The sequence below is a fragment of the Varanus komodoensis genome, unplaced genomic scaffold (assembly GCF_004798865.1).
Source record: "Varanus komodoensis strain SLA01 unplaced genomic scaffold, ASM479886v1 scaffold26, whole genome shotgun sequence".
NCBI classification, from domain to species: Eukaryota; Metazoa; Chordata; class Lepidosauria; order Squamata; family Varanidae; genus Varanus; species Varanus komodoensis.
The window spans coordinates 13,429,905-13,455,039 of NW_025335684.1; the positions used below are offsets into that span (position 1 = coordinate 13,429,905).

At 44.1% G+C, this 25,135-nt stretch overlaps 1 protein-coding gene across 7 annotated transcripts in view; it reads right to left on the minus strand.

The window, feature by feature from the left end:
* PIGQ (phosphatidylinositol glycan anchor biosynthesis class Q) overlaps positions 1-25,135 on the minus strand; it is a 43,599-nt gene that overhangs the window by 11,366 nt on the left and 7,098 nt on the right. For 6 of the 7 annotated variants that reach the window (XM_044433298.1, XM_044433297.1, XM_044433300.1 and 3 more), the window contains 6 exons: positions 23,208-23,907; positions 12,802-12,933; positions 10,154-10,274; positions 7,149-7,275; positions 4,208-4,361; positions 154-265 (listed from right to left, as the gene is read on the minus strand). In XM_044433298.1, the coding sequence (XP_044289233.1) occupies positions 154-265; positions 4,208-4,361; positions 7,149-7,275; positions 10,154-10,274; positions 12,802-12,933; positions 23,208-23,881 (1,320 nt within the window). In that variant the 5' untranslated portion in view covers positions 23,882-23,907. The remainder of the gene's footprint in view (positions 1-153; positions 266-4,207; positions 4,362-7,148; positions 7,276-10,153; positions 10,275-12,801; positions 12,934-23,207; positions 23,908-25,135) is intronic. The other variant, XM_044433304.1, reaches the window with a different exon arrangement.

Here is a 25,135-nt window from a genome sequence, read left to right on the forward strand (position 1 = left end):
ACACCTACAGATGCGCTCCTGGGGAAAAACATCATGTTATAGGAAGGATGACAAATTAAGCCCTCTGCAGATCAAGCGTGTGGCATGGGGCGCACACATGGGAAGCCACATCATGACACAGGCTTTCCACCCCCCTCCCCAGAAAGCCTCCACCTGGTCCAAGTCATAGGAGCACGAATCCACCCGTTGTCTCAAGACGTTCCACTTCTTCCCACGGAACAGGCGCCATAGGGAGGACAAACCGTAGATCTTGAGGCAGTAGAGCCTGCATGTGGACAAGAGGGAAGCGCAGAATCAGGACCAGATGGGACACTCCTAGAGCCAGCCCTAACAATGGTTTAAGTCAGCCTATTCCAACCTGGTACTCCCCATATGTGAGCGCCTGCAACCCCCATTATTCCCAATGGTCTTGCCAGCTGAGAATTGGGAGCATTGCAGTCCTGCGCACCTGGAGGGTACTAGGAAGGAAAGACTAATCGAGGTGTGCCTTGCTCTGGCAGGATGTTTCTCAGCTTTTTGATGCACAACAAGAGCTGCTCAAAGGGTGGCTTCCGCCTTCCCTAGCTCTGTTGTTACAGAACGCAGGATGCTTCTTGGAGGAAGTCAGGAATCCGTATCCACGGGGCTCCCTCACACTCAGCCTGGGCTGCCCGCTCTCTGTGCCACAGCAGCAGCTCCTGGCAGACTGGAAGGGATTAGTGCAGCAGAATCTCGACTGTGGGTGCAGAACGAGTCAAGCTGCAATACGGCAGCCTGATGTCAGGGCCATCTGGACGGGTGAGAGGGAGGGAAGGGAACTAATAACTAATTCACATATTAGAGTATTCCCACATGGAATTTTGTATAATGTGCAAAATGGCCCAAAGATCTGATTCCCATGACTTCCTCCTCTTCCCCAGAGTATGTTTTATTTTCTTTTTGGTTTTTTGTGCTGTTTGCCGCTGTTTAAAAGCAACACCGCCATCTCTTTCATGAGGAAATCCATACAAAGAATGGGTTCGTGATGCAGATTTGTGTTTGTTGGCTGATATAGTTTCATTTTTCCAGCAGTAATATTGATGGGGATTTTTTCCCCCAAAGCATGCCAAGTATTTTGGCAGAAAAGGCTACAGTGAGGGCCAGGCAGAAGCGCAAGCCCCTGTGTTTATGGGAAGTCTTTTTTGGTCTCTGCCTGATGAAGTTTTCACAGATGCTGCCTCCATGTTTTCAAATGTTTCACTTCAACCATGAAAGCTAGAAACGTACTTTTAACCTCCTCCTGCCACCCCACTCAAACCCTACCAAACGAACAGAGGACATTCTCGGAAATTCATGTGCTGTGGCAGGGTCCATTTTGCACCTGCACATGTACACAGTAGGCAGGATCAGTCCAGATGGGCTCTGGCTGTATAAAAGAGAGCTAGTCCAAAGCTGTTTTGCACTACAGCTCCAAGCATTACTGACAATTGGCCATACTGGCTAGGAGTTGTAGTCCAAAATATCTGAAGGGCACCAGGTTGAAGAAGGCTGTTATAAAGCTACTTAATAAAGCATTAGCAAAGTGCTTCAGCTGTATGGGTTCAAAGAAACCTGGGTGCCTTCTGTGGTTCAGATGCCTTAAGACCAGTGATTCGGAAATGTTTAGATGACCAGGAATACCCCAGTAAGAGAGCTCAGCTATGGCAGATAACCTTCCCTGAAATATTCCGCCCCCCCCAACAAATATTTTCTGTAGTGCATAGCAGTACTTTGCAGGAGCATATTCTGGGGCATAAGGGCAGCTGGCTGGGAATGATGGGAGTTGCAGTTCAAAACATTTGAAAGAACACCCTGAAAGCATTCTGCGTGTTAAGCAGGGGTACACCACAGAGCACATCTGGGCATCTCAGGATTCCTTCTTTCTTAAGCCACCACCTCATGCCATCCCTTGCATGGGCAGCCTTCCAGAAAGGAGGATGGAGAACGTCCTCCCGCTGAGTCAGACCACTGGGCTACCTGGCTCAAAGCTGCATGCACCAGAGGCACCGGTGTGCCCCTTCCTGGTGCCCTTCCCTCCCACTTCTCCACTTGCAATGAGGAGAAGGGAGCAGCACAGGCATGTGGGGGGGGGGATGGGTTTGCTGAAAAAAGGAATGGGGAGGGGAATGTGCTTGCTTCCTGTGTGTGTCCGTTGTTCAGTGTGTTGGGGCTCCAACCTCAGCTTTACCTTGCATGCTTTTGGGTACAATGACCGGCAGAAACTTTCCAAGGCTTCGGAGAGATTTTACCAGCCCTGCCTAATGATGCCGAGGAAGTGAACTTGGGACCTTTGAATGCAAAGCATGAGCTTTACCACTCAACCCTGGCCCTTCCCTTTCAGACCCAAAGTTCACCCATGATCTTCTTTCCCTTTTTCACTTTTCTTCCCTAAACACTCTACTTTCCGCTCTCCCACTTTCTGCTGCCCCTCATTTGTTATTAACTATTACTCACAAGCAAGCAAAAATGGCGAGGATGTTACTGATGCAACTTAATTTAAGTCAGAGCTTGCCCATCTTGTGGCAAGATGAAGGTCTAAGGCCTCTTGTGCATAGGACTGATTTTCAAGCAGGCACTTTCTGCTCCTTTCAAGTCGAAGGGGTGGCTCTCCAGCTATCAGGTTCTCCTGACTGCTTGTTAATTCTGCTCTGTAAATGAGCAATCAGAGACCTTGTCCTTGGAGGACTCTTTCACTTCTGAGGTGCCTTCTTCAGCATCAAGTGCTCTGATCTTCTGGGACTCATGGCTTCAATGAGAAGAGAATGCTGCCCCTTTATGCTGCCTTGTTTCCTTGGGTTTCTTTTTTCCAATTATCCCCCTTTGTTTGGATACAAAACACGCAAGAATATTTTGTTTGACCTAGCTATTGCGAAGCTAGCTCTCACCAGTTCAGGATGGAAAAGGATCGTTTTGCTTATGCAGTCTCCCCTTTGCTCTGGTTGTGACAGCAAATGGCATTGTGCCCTCTAGTGGGTCCGAGAAGGGCCATGTATCAGCATTTTGCTCAGCCGGTTTTCCTGAGACCCTGAAGAGCTCTTGCTGCAAGTCGGAGTAGAAGACAGTTTTGGGGGGTGGCCAAGGGGCTGACTTGATACATTGCCACTTTATAAGTGCTTTCTTTTCTCTCTTTCCCCTCACTGTGACAGTGAGGTGGATATCCCACAAATTCACACAGGTAAATAGACCTGTATGTTAACAATAACTACCTTATCTCGGTAACATTGATCCTGTTAATTTCTGTCCAAATTGTGGCTGATGTTGAATATTTAATTAATGCCATTTATTTAGGATTTCCAGTGTAATAAAAGACAATGCTAATATTTAGTATTTCTCTAGCAGCACCAAGGTGCTACTTTAAAAAATATTTTCATAAGTTTGTTTTTGTATTGTTTTAAAGTTTAATTGGAAGTCACCTTTAAGGCCCTATTTGGGCCAAAGTATGACTCATAAATTTAGAAATAAATATGCTCTATATTCCTTACCTAGGTTATCCTTTACAACAGCCCAGTAAGACAGAGGCAAAATCTGAGCCAACGATTTCCCCGTCTGCAGCTCACATTCTTAAAGACCATGTTGTAGCAGTACAAAATGTTTTACAATCTTCGGCACAGTTCAGTTGGGATCCTGGCCCCATGGTCTAAGACTAAGACCCCCATGGACTAAGAAAGAGCAACATGCCCACACACTTAGATCCTGGTCTGATAAACTCCCATTTTCTGTGACAACTGTACCAGGAAACGGTGACTTCAACAATCTCTATCAAAGGATATTATAGTACAGCTTAATCCTTGTTTCTAAGAGATTGCTGAATTTAGTTTCCTGGTTGGCGTATCTTAGAAGCTATTGTTTAACAAGCCAGGAACTATTGAATTAAGGCCTGTAATTGAGGGAAGGGAAGAGAGGGGCGAGTGCATAGAAAGATGGCTTATTCCTGGTCTAACAAACCATGTGCTGGATTAAGATGGTTATGTCCAAATGGGCCAATATCTTGCTCTTGTTCTTAACCAAGATAAGAAATATTGCTCACAATTTTACAGATGAAGAACATAAGGTGAAAGGAGTTTATTTGCCCAAAGTCACATCACACTGAGCTTAAGAATGGTATGAGATAAATTATGCTCCAGCACACCTTTCATTAAGCCATATCAGTTTGTAATGAATGCACAGTGGCTCTCGGCACGTGGGCATAACCTGCTAAAGCAACACTCACCTGGCTCCGTAGACATAAAAGCAGTAAATGTGGAAGGTCAGGAGTGCAATGATGTCAGAGAGGATGGACAGGGCCACAGTCAGGCCTAGACAGGCTGACAAGCCAACATACCACAGGATCATCTCGATGAATGGAGACATCAGGTGGATATAGCCTGAACAATGGGGGCGGGGGAGGGAAAGAGAAACGAGAAAGAGTCTTTCCCCTGCTCATCAAGGCCTCTGTAAAACACAGGAGGAAACCAAGGTAGCCCCTGAAAGCAAGTTCTCTACCTCCCATAAGCGATAAGGACAAAGCCCAAATGACTCATACACTCCCCAGATGCAGCAACACTCCCATGACTTGGGTCCTAGCATGTTCATATGACAGGTCGTACGCATGCATTCACATGACAACAGTGCGCAGGTCTCATAAACTGTTCATTTACTGCCCACAGCAGGTGGTGCATTCCAGCCTGTCACCACAAGAGGCAGAGGAAACATGGACAATCCTACTGCGGAACAAGACCTTGTGCCACAGTGAGCAGAACAAGGAACCCCTAGCAGCTGCCCCAGTCAGTGGCAACATTACTGGGCAAGCTGGATCAAGGGTCCAAGCCAGTTTCCCATGTTCCTGTAGGTCCTTACGCATGGATGCTCATGCACATTTGGTTGGCAGCCCGGGACCTTGCCACTGCCACATTCAGCCACCCTCACCAGTGGCATGCAGCCCGTGGAAGCAAGGAAATGGCCTGCCACTATGACCTCAGCTGAACTTTGCCACCCTGTAGATGAACCTTTCCTCCAGACAACAGTCCAGGGGCTGTGACTGCATTCTGTTAGGATTGCCGCTTTCTCTGTAACAAAGCTAGTGCTGTCTGCCATTTAGGGCTTCAAAGTTATAGAGTGAGCACACCCAGGTATCACAAGGATGGGATACTGGTGGCCTTCTGGTTGCTTGGGTCTACAATTTCCACTGGCTCTAGCCAGCATAGGAAATGGTGAGGGATCAAGAAAGTTGTAGGAGACATATTTCACATCATGGACTAACACCAGGAGAGAGAGGCCCCAACAAAGTAGGCAAGAGCTACTATTTTCTTTCTGTTAAGAGTGAAACTTGCAAACCTTTTACCATTCCTCCATCAAAATTTAGTCAGGGATCTCTTGGGAGCTGGCTCTAACCCCAAAGCTACCAAATGACATTGTTAGTACAAATAATGGAACTGTTGCATATTGGCTCCACATGTTGATTTGATGCAGCTGGAAAACATTTATAAATGAATGCATGCCATTATTACTATTACATGCCAGAGGAATTTTTTAAAGCAAACATTAAACATGTTCTGTTCTGTTCTGATGTGATGTGATGTGATCTATGTGTGTGTTGCTGTGAAGAGGTCCATTTTTGGTGCAGAGGTGAGGAGCAGAAAATAGATCTCCAGATATTTTAGACTTCTTTGTGTTCTGGGAGTTGAAATCCAAAACATCTGGACATCCATTTTCTGCCCATCCCCAACCTAATGCACTGAGCTCACCCCACATGGAGGTGACTGCTGTAGCCCTCCCAGGCAAGGCTGCTCCAGGTTGCAGGAGCCTGTGTAATGGCGGTCCTTTTCCTTGGTGGCCTTTCCAAGTCAAGGAAAATGACAACCACTCCAAGCCTCCAAGGGTACTGTACAGAAATTAAACATGGGAACCTTGTCTTAGTTCCTTCCTTTTAGGTATGGTAAAGTGGGATTATACTCAAGAGGCAAAGACCCATAATGGAAGAAGGAACGCTTTGGTGGACTTGGTGCTTTCCATGAATGCTGTAACAAATGGAGAAGGTCTACACAAAACCATCAGATTATTCTGTGCCGGAAGAGGGCTAAAAGGGCTCTGTGCATCCAGAATTTCTGAGCCCCACCACCTATATTGCAGGACTGGCCAAGAACTGGCTAGGCATTTGGAGGGAAAGAAGATTTCTACCATGATCCTAATATGTATAGGGTTCAAGAAGGTGTCTACAGTACCAATAATCCTTTTGAGACTGCTACACTGGAAAATGTTGACGAGGCAGCAGACTCAGAGCAGCCCATACTTAACCAGTCTTACTCTGCCTGCCCCCCATTCCTGCTCCAGACTCAGCAAGAGCACTCTCAGGACAGCACGGAGGCAGTGCTGTATCCAAACAGAAGTCCAGAACAGGAGGTACAATGCCCATCCAGCAGAAAGAGGTTGGCCATTTCAGAGTCCTGCTCATGAGAGGAAGAAGGATGCACACACTCTCCAGATGAGGGCCTTGATGAGAAGGCAGGAAGGGCTAGGACAGCAGGGTCAGCAAAAAATATAGTCAGAACAGCACCTTATCTTGCTGCACTTCCTGTGACTCACTACAAGGTGGATCTCTGACTATTGTGAAGCACAGTAATCTCTGTTATACTGGAGAGGCTAATTCCTAAACCGTATGACAAGGGTTACAGCAGAGATGCAGAACCTGTGGTCCGCAGACTTAAGACAGCCCGTGGAGGTTTGCCATCTGACCCACACTTCCTCCTTGGGTTTCTCCAGGGGGCAGGGCTTGGACCTGGAAGAATCCTTTCAGGAAGAAGCCCTGCTGTTCTTTTTAGTCTGAGATCCAAGACAAGCACAGAGATGCAGACAGTGGGAGGGAAGGGGAGGGAAGTGTGGCTGTTCTTCCTCTTGCCAGCTGAGCCATTTCATGAGCTCTCATGGATACTGGGAGGGGCAGCCTCCGTCCGAACTCTGAGGACAAAGACAAGAGTGGCTGCAAAAGCTCCTTAGCACTAACCTTCTTCACCTTGGTGCCCTTCAGATGCTTTGGGCTGCAACTCCCTGCCACTACGACGAATAGTCAAGGGTGGCGGAAACTGCACACTGAAACACCTGGAGGGAACCAGGGTGGGGGTTTTCTCGACACAAAGGATTTTTCAGATGTCATAGCTGAAAGCAGGTGCACTTACTAATCCAGAGGTGAATATGGTAGAGGAAGAATCGGCCCAACACTTGGTCCAAAGCCCTATTCATTTTTAAACCAGCCGGTACACCCATCAGCCACTGCAGGAGGTTCTGGAGCTCCTGGGCAACATGCTGCCGAAAAGAAGGAAACAAACAGCCCAGGTCAGTGGAAAACCATCTATTGCACATGCAAAGCACCTCCCACAAAATGATGAGGTCATCTGGAAGGTCTTATTACTTTTTCCCTTGTGGAAGGAAAAATGTTCTCATGGTTGCACTGGAAACATCAAACATGTTTGGATCCCACAGTGAGCTTCGTTGCTAGGGCTGAATTTTATTCTTCCATGTGTGTGTGGGGAGAGGGGCTGGTATTGAGAGATGATTGCTTGATAATATAAAGGCATTTCCAGGAACTGAATCACAGCTTGGTGACCCAGCAACACTTCATCAGTACTGGACAGCATCTGGCCTTAAGAACGTTTTTAAATCTCTGATTCTGTAAACCACTTTAGATATGGTAGGTGGAATATATATTAAATAAGGATCAAATGATAATAAAGAGCTGTATGAATCAGACTAAATGTGCTGGACGTACAGATGAGGCCAACTGACATGCCTAATTCTGTGTTGGACTATGATCCAAGGTTAAAAATAAAGGAGGGAAGGAAAGCTAGCAAGCTTTGGGTTAAGCAAAGAGGAGATCTGAAGGATACATGCAAAACAATTTATGAAGCCTGAACATGCATCAAGTTGTAAGATGTATTCGGGGGCAACAGGATCTCTGAAGGAACAGTTAATTTTTATTTTTTTATTTTTTGCATGTTCTCTGACCTTTGAGGTTACCTCTTTTATCTCCAGCCTTACAAACAAACATTTGCCTGGTTGCTTCTGGAGAGTACACTTGGACTCCAGCTAAGCAGGAAAGAAGGTTTGTTCTTTCAACAACTGGTTCCTTTATATTCTTTGTCATGATGACAGGCATAAGCTAGAATAATGACTACTATGCACTTATTTGCAAGGCTGATATAAAGGGTACGCGTTCCAAACCCTAACCCTACTGCCCCATGTATGCATTGACAGTTGCAAGAAAGGGAGTGCAATCAGGAATTTTCGTGCCAGCTCACTTTTTCCGTTCATCTCAGCAAGTGCCAGGGTCTTGGTGTAGCAAGTGTGGCGTAGTGGTTAAGAATGTGAGACTGGGACTCAAGCGATCTGGGCTCTAGTCCCTGCTTGGCCATGGAGCCGTCTGGGTGATTTTGGGCCAGGCATAGACCCTCAGCCCAACCTATTTCACAGGGTTGCTGTTGTGAAGATGCTTTCGTAAAATAGATGCCATGGTGCTGGATTGGTACTTTCATAGAATGGGTGCCATGGTGATGGTGGACAAGTCTGGTCACAAATACCCACTTCCCACAGGCAAACTTTTGGGACTAAAAGAAAAGTAATCAAGCACCAAAAACCCAAGTATGAGGCAGGATGGGGGTGGGGGGCTGAGCTCCAAAAGCACTTCTTTAAACTGGAATAAAGATGGCACAGAAGGGCTGAACTTCACATTGTGACATGCTACTTTTGTAGTAAGCAACTTCTTTTGATTTTTTTTAAATGAAGAAATAAAATTAAAGCCAGAAGCAGCAAGGAATCCGTTGGAACTAAGTGAGGTGCTCATGGGCACACGGGAGTGGGAGCCCTCAGCTGTAAACTTTAAAAATGCAAGTATCTTATGCATCCACTCATGGATATGCAGCGAACATCAGATTGGTTTGGAACACTGAAATGAGGAAGAAATGCAGGGATAAATGCAGAGCCCTATATAGGGTGCAGTGACAAGAAGGACGGCATCATGTTGGGGGAAGAGAAGTCAGAGAGGCAGGCGTGGACGAACATGGGGAACCCAAGTGGGCTGAATTTCACATTCTGACTCCAAAGAAGCCAGCCAAATATTTGGCTGCAGACTTCTAGCCCTATGATTCATGAACTGAGGATATGTACATATTTGCCCAACTGGTGTTAGCAGTTAGGTTTCAGCTAACGGGTAATTTTCCTTAATAACTGGATTGCCTGCGCATCATCCTCTGTTTCATTCCCATCAAAAGGCTGGCTGTGGTCCAGGGCTGATCTCTGCTGACTTCCTTTCTCACCATACAGAGAGAAAAGCAGGATGCCTCAGAAACACACCTCATTTAATATTTAGCACATAGGAGCAGTACAGCAGTGATGGATTCTTTCACTGCAATAAAGGATTTAAACATCCATAAGTAGTCCTGGAGCAGTTATTCTGCAGTGCAGCAAATGTTTGAAATTCTTGGTGGCTGGAGCTTTGCATATCAGTCTATGGACTGCAGATCCATAAAACTGTGGACTGCAATATAGCCCAGGATGCAGACAGTTTTAGTTACTTACCTGTCATGGGATGGAAGAAAGGAAGAAAAGTCATAGCCTAAAAGAGACCTGCAGTTGTTAATACTATGTATGTCCAAGATCAAGAGAAGATAGAGGGTTGGTCCAAAATAGTTTGGCATCTCAGGTGGAAAAGGTAAGTTGCAGCTTCCTGCTCACCAGCTAACATGGAGCACAATAATCTGCAAAGTTTTGGAAATCCTTTCATGAATGGGCAAGCTTCTTCACCAAGGCAGTTGTTTTGTGAAAGCGACCACCACATTAACACTCTTTCCAATTCCAAATGTGCTCACTGACCAAAAACGGAATGGGACAGCAAACTATTTATGATCCTGCTACCGTCCTCCTCAATTTTCTAACTGAGCCTTTGGAATTGGCAGGCCAGGCTTCAGAGAAGTATCTTTCTCCCCTGAAGCAAATTGGCTGGGTCACTATACAGACAATGACCCTCTTCATCTCTGGCATACAACCCATTACCATGTTAATAATATACCCTATCAGTTACAGTAGACTTCTCCCAATCTGGTGTTTTCCAGTGCTTGTGCTGTCTGGGGATGACAGGTATTGTACTCCAAAAGTTCTGGAGGAGTATGAGCTTCAGCCTAAAACTTACATCAGCTATGGGAACAAGGGCATTGGCAAGATGACCAATTCGATTCTTCTGGTACAGCCAAGACATCAGCAGTATCCCCAAGGCCACATCAATGAGGACAGAAACAAAGATGTTGGCTTTTCTGAAACCAGGGTAAAAGTAAAACAAAATCAGTTACGATAAGAAGCAGGTTAAAACAGAGAGGAAAAATATCTTCTGAAAGATGCCAAAGGAAAATAGCATGACAAGGGTGGCTCAGCCCATGGTGTGCCCCACTGTATGGGATACTATAATCTTATTTATTACAGGTGAGGTCTGGAAAGCCAATTACTGTGCCCCATTCAACTCTTAAAATCAGTTTTACCATGTTGAAGCTGGGACAGAAGCCAGTTCTGGTCAAGCTATAACACACGGCCCTGAACAGGGGTCTTACGCCAACAGCAGATCCTGTATGGGCCCAGCAGAGAGGTCCACAGTATCTGTTTTAAAAAAGCAACTTAGTTTCTGGCAGTTCCTGATCTGAAGTTTCAAAAGACCCTAAAAAGAAGAAACATATTGAATATAGCGGAGTAGCAGCATCCTAAATCACAGGATTATGCCAAGGGGACATCTGAGGTCACTGCAGTTACTGGGAGAACAGAGCAGGTGCTGTGCAGATATTCTCAACAGTGTTTGCCAATGCTTGTTTGGCAGACCTGTTTCCTGGGCAACCCTCTTTTCTGTGAGACAGAAATGGAAGTTGTGTGGGTAGCACTTATGGGGACAAAAATAAAAGATGCTCTTCAGTTTGGCATGAAAGCTCAGGTATAGCCGCATGGAACACCATGGAACATAAGCATGTTTCCAATGAGAGAGAAAGAGCACAACTATATTTAATTTGATCAACAAGATTAGTGTTTCACACACCTGTGAAAAACACAAAATCAAAACTACAGCATCCCCCTACTGTAGTTCAACAAAATATACCAGCATTTTTCAAACTTGGCTTTATCTTTGGGGATCTCATCCACATACTTCAATGGGAAACCACCATATTAACTGAGTGAATAAGCTGACACAAGTTTTGGATTCAAACACTCCTCCCTTTCTTCACTTCCTCCTGTGTGACCCTAACAACAGGATTGAAAAAAAAATCACTTCTACTTTTAAATAAGCCACAGTTACTTGTTAAATCCAAAGTCAGGGAACTAAGCTTTGTTTTAAGTGTAACCTGGTAGAGTAACCAGGATCAAACTGCAAGTTTGGATTCTGATGTGCTGGAAAAAACCACAATTCACCAAATGTGGATGTAACAAGGAAACCATGTTTAAAAGTGGACATGAAAGTTTTTGTTCTCCTCTTCACAAGAGAGGAATGTGATGGGAAAGGCACAGCTTGAGGCTTGTGCAGGTATAGGCTCAGTTCACAGAGCTTCCATGACTTAGCTGCAAAGTAGGCCCTGCTTGCTGTAGAGCAATCTTCCCCAACCTTATGGCCTTCAGAGGCATTTGGACCACAAGTCCCAGAATTCCCATTCAGCAGGGCCATTGACTAGGAATTCTGGGTACTGCAGTCCAAATGTGTCTGGAAGACGTCCAGACTGGGGAAGTCTGGAAAGGGTTTCAAGGAACATATGCCATCCATAGGGGGTGTTTGGCTTCATTATCCCTGTGTGCAAACCAACAGTACACCTTAGCCAACACTCAACAAATTCTTGCAACTACTCGCCACTGTAGATGACCATTGTGGTGGTTAAGAACCCTAGCAGGAAAACTGGTTTGCTATTATTGATCTTTTTAAAAAATAGTTCTAATTAGCTTCGCAGAAACTGCCTGGGACAGTTTGATATATACAATTTCATGCAAGAGGCCACACAGTCAAAAAAGCAACAAGAAAGGATTTGTCAGCAATGAAGAGAAAAGGAAACTATATTGCTTAGGGACTGAACCGGCCATGTATAAATTGACACAGGGCTGCAGCACAAAAACACATGACAGCCTTCAAGGACGAGACAGTACATTCCGTCCTCGAAAAGCTGTCAACCCGACCCAGCCCAGCTTTTTGTGCCAAGGTAGGCTGAAATCTGCAACCTGTACAAGTGAGATACTGCAAGTCAGTTTGCCTGTATTTGTGTCCTTGCCTGCTTTGCACAATTCATTCTGCTTCTGCTTCTTATAGAGAGGGGTTAGGAGGAACAGGGAGGTTTAGAGCCCTCCGTCAAGGGAAACCCGATTTGGCCATGTCTCTGACCTCTGGGAGCTCACCAGCGACAGCTCACAAATGGTCATGCCTGACCTGAATGCCATGATAGCCAGAAAGTCCCGCTTTTTCAAAAGCTCAGTTTGCTCCCAAGAAATTCTACCTATCAAGCCTTGCACAGATCAATCGATACAAAGCAGATATGGCATAAGAGAAAGAGCACAAAACTCCCACTGAGCTGTGCCCAAGACTATGGGGTTCTTTAGGGTACTCTTTCAACATTGGCCAATACTACAAATAGCAACTAGGATAAATTAATTACATTCGCCAAGATCTTTTATGAAATCTTTTGTCATATTTTATTGTAAGCTACCTTGAGACTACAGTAGTAGGTGGCATATAAATGAAAGTTAAAAAAAATAATGGAACAAAGGCTTCTGGGCACAGATCTAACTGCATCTAGCAAGGTAATTCCCACCTGCACGACTTACTTCATCAGCTGGGTCTGAGTTGCAGCCTTCCTCTCACTGCTGATTATTTGGAGGTGCTGAAGCCGATGTCCCATTTGCCCACATGTTGAAAGTTTGCTCCAGATGAAAGACAGAGGCCAAAAGGTCAGCACTCTGGAAAAAATTTTTTAAAAAGTCTACCAATGAAAACAGTGGCAAGACTCCCATAATTCCCCACAGCCCTTTTATCAAAATCACCTTATGCATTTGAAATCATCTTAATTATCATTGGGGGACCTTCCTTGACAGAAGTGGTGCTTTTTTATCTTTAAATATAGCCACATCCCATCCAGCTAGCATAGTAGAAGTCACTCCTGTGCTCACCTCTTGTGGGTGTTGACCTCTGTCACCTCACTGTGACTAGTGGCCTGGGACCAAAGTGCCTTCAAGTCACACGAACCTGGCAGGCTACTGCAATTCGCTTTGGCTGTCCTCCTATGTACCCCTCATTACCTGAAATAAAGCAGGTGGCAATTGGAGATAGAGCCTTTTCAGAGAGGTTGCCAGGCACTGGGAGGGTTTGCCTGACATAAGCCATACCGTACAGAAAACTATGCAGTGTGGCTTATAAGCCAGTCTCTCCCTGATGTCACTGAGAGACCGTCCCCCTCGATCTTTTCTCAGGTGCTCCAGGGAATACCATGGGGCACCAAAGTGTTCCCCATCCTCACTGCCATTTGTCAGCAGTGTGAGGAGGAGGGAAGGTCCATTCATGAGCATGCTGAAATGATGGGCACCACCAACCACAAGGCCCAGATGAAAGGGTCGGATGCAAGGGTGGGCCGTGGGAGATGCCTCTTCCCCTGCCAGGTCTCCTTCGTCAGCAAATGAATGTGTTTTGCTGGGACCCTTCCCTGCCCGAATGGGGCTTGGGGGAGCCACTCTGCAGCAGCAGGGAAGCCAAAGACTGCCTCCCTGAAGTGCCGCTTGGGCATTTGTGGAGGGCTGTCCTTGGCACTCACCTGGAGCTCCTTGACCAGAGCAGCAGGGGGATTTTGCCCTTCCTACCAAACAGTTTGCTTGCTGTTCCGTTTGCTCGCCAGCAAACTGCGCAGATCCAGGGCTCCTTCTGCCCTCACCCTAGTAATGACCTTGGCAGGCACAGGCTCAGTTTCAACTCAGCTGCAGCTGCCAGGGCATTCATGAAGAAAACTGGGAGCCCCGGAGGTTGTGTTAATTAAAGAGCAGGCTCTTCCCTCCAGAAACTGCCTCAGCAGTGTGCTGCAGCCTGTTCCTGTGCTCACATCTTGTTGTTCCTGCTCCCACACTCCTTGCCACGTTGCCTTCCTGGTTCCTGGCTCTGGCCTGCTCTGGCTATGCTCTTGCGTATCGTACTGCACCTCGCATCGCTCCACTGTCTACTCCTGGTTCTGACCTTGGCCTGTTTTGGATTATGACCTGGATTGTTACTGGACTGGTTATTGAACTCTGGACTTGTATTACATTGGTTCCAGTTGCCTAGGCCCAGGGGCATCTGCCTAAAATCCTGCTGGCCACACCTGGACCCTTGCAGGGGCTCATGTCATCTGGGTTTACATCACACAGAAAACCACCAGGAGGCAAACAAGCCCAGCAACCGTTTAACAGCTTGTCAGGGTGATTTGGAAACCTAACAGAAGCCACCCTGACAAAACCATCCTGGGTTTGAAGTACTGGCTTAGTGTGGACAATGTGGCTTAGTGTGGCAGGTAAACCCAGTTACTGTATTTATTTTGCTTTTCATAGCCAAACAAAAGGCCTTTTGTATATCTATTCCTTTTGTTTTCAGTTTGTTTTTATGCTGGAATTTTTGAAAAATGGCTTGCTGTGAATTTCAATTAGAAAATATGGTTTTATTCAGTGAACTGCACCAATAACTATGATTAAAGAGTGGCTAAAACAATTGTTTAAATTACTACAAACTCACATGCATCCTTCTAGTGTGACACACAAAGATTTCCTTAACTACCCCATGTGCCTCTCCAGGGAGAAACCCAGTCAGAGGAAACCAGTGTTGGGACTTAAAATAAACTCTAGTCAATTGCTAAACAAACCAACAACAAACTGACTGTGGTTTGGCTGCCATGTTTAACAAACTGGGCTTTATTTTAAACCACGATTTTCTGCGGAATGAGGTGACAACCCAGAAGTCTGCTAAAGCAAGACAGAATTCTAGTTTATTTCTTCTCCTAGATGTTCAGGAGGAAGAGAGGGGCAAGCAGAGGCTCTTTTTTTGCTACTGCACACAGAACTAGATTTAGCATTACGTGAGAATGCAACCTATAATTTCCTACATGGGCCACCCATCAATTTAAGTACCTATCAGAAGAGCGTTTAAAATGGCATTTATGTTTTTCACAAATGCATCCCAGCAACAGGAGATGCTTGAAGGGGCATGTTTGAAATGTACCCATTTTGTTGCCAATAATGTTTTGTAATGTGTCATGCAAATGCAATCATTTCAAAGGTCATGTATTTCATTATCATTGTTCCTGCTGTTCTCAACATACATACCCAACAGCTTATGATGTTTTAGTTTATTCCCATTTTAATATCCACAGAAGCTTACAGACACGCTCTTATTGTGTCTGTAATGTAGCTTGTGAGTGGGAGGCAGTCGGAGATAGCAAAAGGAAACTCCATCTCATGGATGCATACTCAAGTTTATGTATACTGGCATTTGTGAATGTTCACCAAACACACAGAGGGTCTTTTCCAGTTAGTGGTACACTGGACAGTATACAGGACTACCAGTGACCTGAAGCTTTGAATTGTTCATGGTGTTCCTTTTAACTCACTTATAAGAAGCATTTCGGTACAAGATATCTAGAACAGAATGCTACCTTCCTGGTGCTACACCAAATACATCTAAGAGCCAAATCATACATTCAGGTCAAACAGAATGTGACACTAAATGCTTTGTTAGCAATCATGCCTATACTTTAAAAAATGCTGGCACGGGGTCTATGTTGGGCTACCCTTGAAAACAGTCTGGAAATTACAGTTGGTGCAAAATAGGGCAGCTAGGCTGCTGACAAGAACTGGTAATACCAAATATATTACACCAGTCCTCCATGAACTACACTGGTTGCCCATTGAAGCCCAGGTCTGCTTCAAGGTGCTCATTTTGACATATAAAGCCCTAAATGGTTTAGGATCTGAATATTTGAAAGATTGTCTCCATCCATATAAGCCTACCTGGACCTTGAAATCATCATCAAAGGTCCTGCTCCAGGAGCCATCCCTAAGGAAGTTGGAGGATGGCTGATGCAGGGCCTTCTAAGTTGTGACATCCCATCTATGGAATCGATTTCCCAGGGATATTCATCAAGCACCGTCCTAAGACATTTTTATTTAAGGAGTATTTTAATTGATGATTTTAATTGGGATTTACTTTTAATTGTATTTCAATGTAAATTTTAGTTTCTTAATTATGATATTTGAGATAGTACCAATCTGTTGTTAAACTATTATTTCATGTGCCTGCTATGATGTTATGTTATTAATTACAGATACTCTGTTTTTAACTGTCTAAATTGTGCATAATAAGGATGTTTTATGTTGTTAGTTTTTATCATATAAACCATCAGGAGAGCTACCTGACTATGAGAGAGTACACAAAAGTGATAACTTATTAAATGAATAAATGAGGTCCTCAATGTTTATTGGCACTGGGAGAGGCAGTTTAACTTTTTAATCCTCTTGCTTTGTCCTGATAAAAACAGCCACACAAGGCCTAACCATTTGTGTCAGGATCATGCAAAGGGAGAAAAGAATAGCATCTCATCCTTCCCTGTGAACTGCGTACCCCACAAAAATGGTCCCCCATGGGTTCTGTTTTGTTTTGTTTTTAAGAAAAGCATGTGGTCACTAAGCACAGCTGTATGCATAGTTGTTGTTGTTAGTTGCAGAGTCGCGTCCGACCCATGGACAACATTCCTCCAGGCCTTCGTGTCCTCCACCATCCCCAGGAGTCCACCTAAGCTCACACCGACTGCTTCAGTCACTCCATCCAGCCACCTCATGGTGTATGTTGGCAATTTGATCTCTCGTTTCTCTGCCTCTTCGAAACTTTACTTATTAGGCTAGAACTTTTCTCCCTCACCTGCTAGTTTTTCTGCAGGCAGCGGTTTTGACTTGGAAGGAGTCAGCCATGTGGTTGTTCAGTAGCAGTGTGATCTGGTACAGCTAGGAAGAACTATTCAACATGACACTTGAATGTCACTGAAGCTGAAGTACAGCCTTTAGACACACCATGATAATGCATTCTGAAAGTCACTGCCGGTGTTTTACTTATCTCTTAACACAATCTAATAAATTATAACCCAAAGTGTATTTAAAAGCAACTCATGGTACTAAATCAATGCTTTGCAGCAGTTCTAATTAATGATCTTGTATTATGCAGCAAAGGCTGTAGATTTATGCAGGTAATCGAAGTGATAAATAATTTTGCTTAATTTACTATGATCCTGCATTCAGTACAGCAGGATAATCCTTTTTTCCTCTGAACCTATCAAGAAGCATGCTATTACATGGAATCATAGATAATAAGAGTTGGGCCCCATTTTTGCTCAGTGCAGGACTCCAGGTTAAAGCATCCCTAATGGATGGCTGTCCAGCTGCATCTTTCCTGCAATTTGATCCATTACTTTGTGTCCTGCACTCTCAGATGCAGGGATCCCAACCCTCCTCTGTGCGGCAACCTTTCAAAGCACTTGAAGAAAGCTATCGTATCTTTCCTCAGTCTTATCCTCTCAAGACTAAATATGCCCAGTTTGTTCAGTCTCTCCTCATAGGACTTAAGACAGCACAGCCAGTGTGGAGTGATGGCTAGATTGTTGGACTCCAGACCCTGGAGATCCAGGCTCTATTTCCTACTCAGCCATGAAACTCCATGGGTCACGCACTCACTCTCAGCCTAACATGCCCCACAGAGCTGTTGCTGTGAGGATAAAATGGAGTGAAGAAGGCCTGCACAAGCTGTCTTAGGTTCCTCTCAAGAGGGAAAAAAGCAGAATATAACTGCAGTGTGACAACAACAGGAACACTTCAAGACCTGAGGCAGCTTGAGGGCTCCCTCTGCTGGCCAAGAGCCGGCGGAGCAGCTCTGGAGGCTGCCGGATTCTGACCCCAGCCCACTGCAGCTGCCAGGGCACTCAGGAGTTCCACCTGGGGAGCCCTGGGCAAGAGCCATACAAGAGCCAGCTCTTCCCCCAGGAGCTGCCTCGGCAAGAAAGGCCTCCTGTTGTTGGTGAAGCCCTTCCTGGTCTGTCAGACCCGGAACGCCGCTCCTGCCTGCGCTCCTGCCTCTATGGCTCCCGGACCCCACCTGTACCTCTTCCCTCCCTGACCAGTCTGCCTTCCTCGGTTCTCCGACCCTTGGCTCGCTCTGGACTACACTACCTGTTTCTAGGGACCTTGGCTAGTATATCGGCTTGACCTTGGACTGTGTTCTGGACTTGCTCTCGCTACGCTCTGCCTGCCCGGGTCCCAGTGCCTTTACCCTGCTAGTCAGCTGCCCTTGCTCTGGACGCTGACAGAACAGATGGAAGTGCCATTAACAGAACACTGCAATAGTGGCCTTTAAAACAACATCTTTTCTATCCACTCCCCACATCCCTCACCAGAATGCCAACAGGTCTGAAGTTCAGAGTTTTGACATTTCCATAGGATTTTAAAATTATATCTATCTATCTTGTTTGTCTGGTCTTTTACCTACAAGCAAGTACATCTCTCATGGATGGACCAAGCAGGATGCAATTTTTAAGCATGGACTTGCACGGCCAGTGACACATCCTCGCTGCTGCTACTCGGGCACACAAGTGTAGTACCCAAAGGCATCGGGAATAACCATGCAGCTGATGAAAATCAAGGAGAAATTATTGGTAGGTAGCCCTCAGGGTCTTTTCAGCTACACTTCACGAAAGATTTGTCAGGTTAAAACCCATGTTCTCAGAACCCATCTCTATCTACCCTACCCTGAATAAGCAAGACACATCACTGCTAAATGCAGCGTAGTGTGAATCGTTTTCAGCTCAGGTTCCCTGAGTTATTCCACACTTTGCTGAAGCCCACCACCTCGGAGCAAAATAAGTACAGGTCTGTTCAATTGTCTTGCCTAGTAATAACATCTGAAGTGACAGAGGAAAGGATGTGAGGCTTGTTGATGCTCCAAAACTGGAGGTGAGGCAGGTGATTACCTTGGGGCAACTCCTGGGGATACGAATCGGGAAACACACAGATCCATGTTTGGAAACATATTTCCTTTAATTCTCTCTTTTATTACATAATTACAATATACAGGGCGTTATTTTATTACAAGAGAACTCCAAAGAACAAAGCTGCATGCTTGGATTCTGTACAATCAATGGATGTCGAAGTATGGAAACATTCTTCCATTTTTTAAAGCAAATAATTAGAATTGAAACCTTGAATTCATTAATCTATTTAATCAGTCCATTAAACGCCTTTTGGCAGACCAACTTTTCCCAGCCTTTTGGCCCCCAGATGTATATAGACTACTACAGCTAGTATCCCAAAGCCAGTTATGGCTAGTTGGGGATTATGAAAGTTGTCATTCAACACTTCTGGAGGATACCAAGTTGATGAAGGGTGTAACAGACTATGGCATCCTGATTAATGGGGCAGCACTTATATTTCTATATATATCTCAGGCAGCAAATTCTAAATGTATTTTAATAACAACAATGAATTAGCTATTTATTGTACTTTTTATGAAATGGGGGAGGGCATTATGTGGATGTGTTTTTGGCTTGTCCAACACCAAGTCTGCAATAGTGTGACATGTAACAGTGATGCTAAATTATCTTTTTCAGGCCAGTTTAAGATACTGAAAGCTGAATGCTTGGAGGGGGGTGGGGTGGAGTAGGGATGCTATTTGTGGAATAATGTTGAGGAAGACTGTAAAGCACTGCTAAAAATTTATAAAGCACTACATTCACTTTTTAAAAAGCCACTGGAAAGTATACAGAGGGATGCATAGCATGTCATGGGTGACACCAGATTTATTGTTGTGCTTTAGTGCTCCTGGGTAACAGAATAATATTGCATAATATTTTTCAGAATAATACTGAAGAAACACCTGTACTATACAAGATGCTACTTTTTCCTCCTCCTCCTCGTTTTCATCTGTCAAATAGATAATCTGACCCAAAATTCTCAAAGCATGTTTTAAAGTTCAGAGATGGATTTAAAATGAGCAAAAAGGCCATTTACCATCACCCATGTTAACAGTGCCTTCCAAGTATTCCATATTCCAGCTTTTTAATCCAGAATGTGGAATCCATGGACACACCCACTAGAAAGCTAGTAGTAGGGAAATAATACATTTGGAGTTGGGGTTTAATATGGGTGCCTTATATGCCTCAAGCTCAGAAAGCCTCTGTCCCTTGTTCATCTTAATTTCAGATTGACGATACTCCTACTTCAACTATGATGTTATTTTCAGATCCTCTTTGAGCACTATATGTAGAAAAGTTGCATGTGTGTATAAATGACAACACATTCCATTTTTCTTCCCTGGCATATGCTACATGTAAACTGTAGCTCATGGAGAGGGTGACCCTAGAACAGGTAGACAACGCACAATGCCAGATTGTGCGGTTGCACATAAACATGCACATCTTAGTACACAAGAATGAGGAGGTTTAAACCTCCCTTCTCTTATGGGATCAGGGGGTGGGATTCAAACCACCCTTTCCTCAGCACTATTAATAGGGAAGAAACAGCAAACTGAATCAGAGAAGGAAGAGGTTAAAGCCCCTCTCTCCTGTTGTGGCACCAATCTAGATACAAATTCTGTTTCCTGATTCTGACCCTGACGGAGGTGAGTGAAGTGCGCAGGTCATTCCATGGCTCTGCAAGCCACACAGAGCACTTACAGGCCATCGCTTTGTGCCCCAGGCAGTGCTTTTCCTGCTTGGTTTGTCAGGATCAGATTATAATTGAGAATTCAGGTATTGCATGGAATGTTAGACAGTGTTCATGCAAGTTCTGATAAATGACTTCTTCTTAGGCACACTTCCATGGAAAAACACCGCAGTGGGTTAAGCGGGGGTTTCTTTCTAGAACAGTGTGCTTCAGATTTCAGGTAATGAATAAAGGTCTTTAAAAAGAAATATAAACCTAGCACTACTGGCCACTAGATGGTGCTAAATAACACCCTGTACTTCAAAAGGGCACATGGCATGACATTGTATTCTAAGTGTAATCCATACATTTAACATTCAACAATGAAAGACCCTTCCATAAATCCATATTGCTATGTATAGCCTCGTTCTATACTGTCTGGAGCAAAAGATGGTGTATATTCACATTTCTAGAAAATGGCATACATTTGCAAGGCGCAGCCATTCAATTTTACAAGCAGAACACAAAATATTATAGCTTCCTCTGAAAAACCACCGATATCAATTGTGGACTATGGGAAGCCGCCTTGCCCTGTTTTGGAGTATTTGTCTTTCTGGCCTCATATTGCCTTCCCTAACTAGCAGGGGTCCTCCAGGGTCTGAGACAGAAAGAGGCCTTTCCCATCACACAAACTGAACCCATCAGGAACCCAGGTGAGTAAGCACAGACCCAAGGAGATCGCTGCCAGTTGATGCACAGCTTCTCAGTGCTACAAACTATTCCTTAACACACCTCAAGCTGTTACAAATTAGTCACAATCGGACCCACTATAAATACTTTAACTCTGGCTAGGTTAGCAGGGATGCTTCTATATGCACAGTCTGACACAAAACTTCTGCCCCCTCACAGGCATTTAAAAGCAGAACAAAAGCTAAAAGGTTCACCCATCAAACAGAAAGTATGAAAAAGCTAGCTGTAATTTTCCATGACAATATTCCATGACAATTATTCAGCTGGAAACCTGTTGATGGATTCTACTCCTCATGGCCCTAGGCTACACTTGCTACTGTTTGCTCATGAATGCCTTTAACTTGTATCCAAATGGAATTAATCAAACTGCCCTTTGCCAGCTTGGAAACAAAACTTCAATCCCCTGTTTTGGCAGCACAACATGATCTCTCTTGACGGTCCCCCCAGCCCTAGCACTAAGCTTTACAGGAGAGAGCTTTTCAACTTCACAAGCATTCAGAATTACACTTGGGAGCCAGCATGTTGCTCGTCTCCCAGGCCTTTCTGGTTAAACCCGCGAAGTAAGTGATCAAGGGCATTTCAACAAGGGTAGATGCTTGGGTTTCCCACACCTTCTGAGTGGCTCCTTTAAACAAAGCAATGTATATCACAACAACAACTTTCACACTAGGGACAACTGGAGAAAACATGCCAAGTGCGACAGAGACACATCGCTGAGACACCCAAATACAAGTGTTAGAAAGTCCAATCAGAATTATTCTGGTGCATGAACACCAGTGTTAAAGACACTCATTTCTTTTTCACACATGATATGCCTGTTGTGTGGAACACTCAGGTAACACAAGTGAATGAGTGTGTATCAAAGTACCTGCTTGTGGCAGAGCAAACCACTGCTGCTAGTAAATAGTCCCTCCTTGTGACAATACAGTTTTCTATCATTTCCCCGTTACTTAGGGAACCGGGGAACGAAATTGCTGTTCTGTTCTCAAAGCCAAATAAGATTTTATGACTCTAATAAATCAAGGGGCTTTTCAAAAAAAGAAGCACCAACTCATTGGTTAAGGAAACTGACAAATTATACCTTGGTGTTCTCACTGGACTGTCTCTTCTACATCCCTTTAAATATTTCTGTATCAGAGGGTATAACATGGTCACATCATGTAGCCCAGGCATGGATTTTCCACTTTTATCACATCAGAACCTTTGTAGCCAAGAGCCTGCTTATTCTCTTAGAATGTTAGTATTACTCCATTGTAAAGAAATTTCACTGCTAGATTAATTGCACCTTCCTAATTTCAATCAAAATATCCCAATGGATGATGGCTATATGTTAGGGCTTGAATAGAAATTTAGCACAATGGCTTGAACTAGAGAACTCTAAATGAGTGGTCAGATAATGGTGGATAAGCTTCCCTGAAAGAAACCCACAAAGAGTAGTTCAACCACCAAGGAACAGTGGGTCTATTCAAGAAAGCAGCCTTAGCTCACACAGGATTCTCAAGTAAACAACCTGTATTTAAAATATGTCACAGAATATTCTGCAATGTGCAGTGGATTTTGGCAAATGTCTACATGAAAATATTTCTCCAAAGGCAGAAAGCTTGACAACCAGTACACCAGATTGATTGGCTCAGATTTTTTTTTTTTTTTTTTTGCGTATCTGAGTATGACAAATTCCTAAACTGAAAAAAATAAAACCTGGCTTACAGTTGAGCACTCATAATTACATTGTTCTAAGTTTAATTTTGCTTTAAGGACTGAATAAAGGCGACCCATTCCATATGACATACCTGCTTTTACAGACTCCAGAGATAAGTGAAAGTAAGAATGTTATCAGCATACATGCAGGTACAGAGGCCTGTTTCAGCAATTCCACAATAATACTGGCTTCTACTCCATCTGACTGCCAATGTGTGAGTTTGATTGGTCCCTCATCATACCTGTCCTTCATGTACAGTAACTTGCTCTTTGAAACTGTGTCAAACACAGCAACTAGTTTGGAAGCATCTGTTATCTTCTGATCAGAAGACTCAGCTTGGTCTTGTGGAGGGTGTAGCTGTGAAAGCATAACTTTGCGTTGATCGTAATAAACCAAGATGATTTCATTTTTCTCATTACTATCAGACTGATCCCAAGTGGCAAAACAGCTCCAAAACTTGCTGCCTTTCTCCTTGCTGAGTTGGATCCAGGGATTATGTGAGAAGATTGAGCCAAGGTCTTCAAGGAACCTTTCCAAACTCTCTTCCTTTGCTTGTTTGCTGTTAATCCAGGAGCCCAACACAGACAGCTGGACCTGTGTTGCATGCTGCATTTCAAAGAGATACTGCTTCACCTGACCAGGAATGAAGGGGAAGTGAACCACGGCCAGGACAACAGCAGAGTTTTGTTCTGGAATCCACTGCCCAACCAGAAGGCCACTTTCAGCTGAGGAGCAGCAAACAGGGAAGAAGACCTTAAGCACCATGATAGAAAGCTTGAAAACTGTAAAATCTAGAAATAAAATACAAAAACATAACACTGAGATACTTATGAATCCAAATTCAAGTGCAAGTCATTAGCATTCTAATGTTGAGATAAGCTCTAACAACAGCCAGTTTAAATAGGAGATGGTGCTAGTGTCCTTTTAAGATGGCAAAAGAATGATGAGTAGGTCATCAAGTTTTTTCAAAAAGCACAAAGGCTTAAGAGCAATCCTAAAATTCTATGAGAAATGGCTGAAATTGCTGGGTATGTTTAGCTCACATCAGTATAGTTTAAAAAGCTGCCTATAAATAGGTTCAGTGGCTCCACTCTCATGCTTTTAATGCCAGCCTGAGACAACGCAAGCAGGTGAACCATTTTGTAGTGCTTATACGCATATTAGGAAATAGTTCACTTTTTAAAGTTCTGTGCTAGAGTCACAACATCAAGGCCAGTACGTTTCTATAAAGCACTGCAGAAGCCTTGGATGGAAAGCACCAACATTATTTGCTGGGTTAAAAAAAAATCACTCTGATACCCAAAGGTGACACCAAACTCTCAGTTTTTATAAGCAGAATGAAATGTTGATTGTGGAACTAACTGACGCTGTCCATTTAATTAACTCAGAAGTATCAAACAGAAACATCATTCCAGTAAGGAGGAGGCAATCCCAGAGTTAACATCAGGCAATCATTGTCCTCCTCTTTCCTTCAGCATTGCACCAGGGATACCATGTGAAAAACTCCAAACTCCCCTCAGGCTGTATCTTCTGTGATGGGCCCAGTGACTGGAAAGGAAACCTTACTGCCTGTTTATGACATACATATAAAAAGAGGAATACAAAGAACAGGGATCTCACTGCTGAACCCATTTCTCTTAAATAAAGTACATACATACTATCCAGCATTCTGAAGTGTTACCAGGGAAAAGATACAGTTCATTTGCATTGGGGATGCCTTCATGTCCTGGCTGATTTACTCAGAGAAAACACCAGCCTGTCATATGCTGCTGCAAGAGGCAATGTTTGTTCATGGATGAATTCCCAGTTCCTTGAGGCAGAAAAGTGATGTCTGTTTGGAACACATCCTGCTTCTTTTAATGAGGAGGATGAGTGCAGTTACTGGTACCAAGGGCTAATTCTTCTCCAGGCCTTTCATTTTATAAGCACTGAATTCTTATAAATTGTATTTATTAATAATATTTATATTCTGCCTCTGAGCTGTATAACAATCCTAATAATAAACACATAAAAGCAACA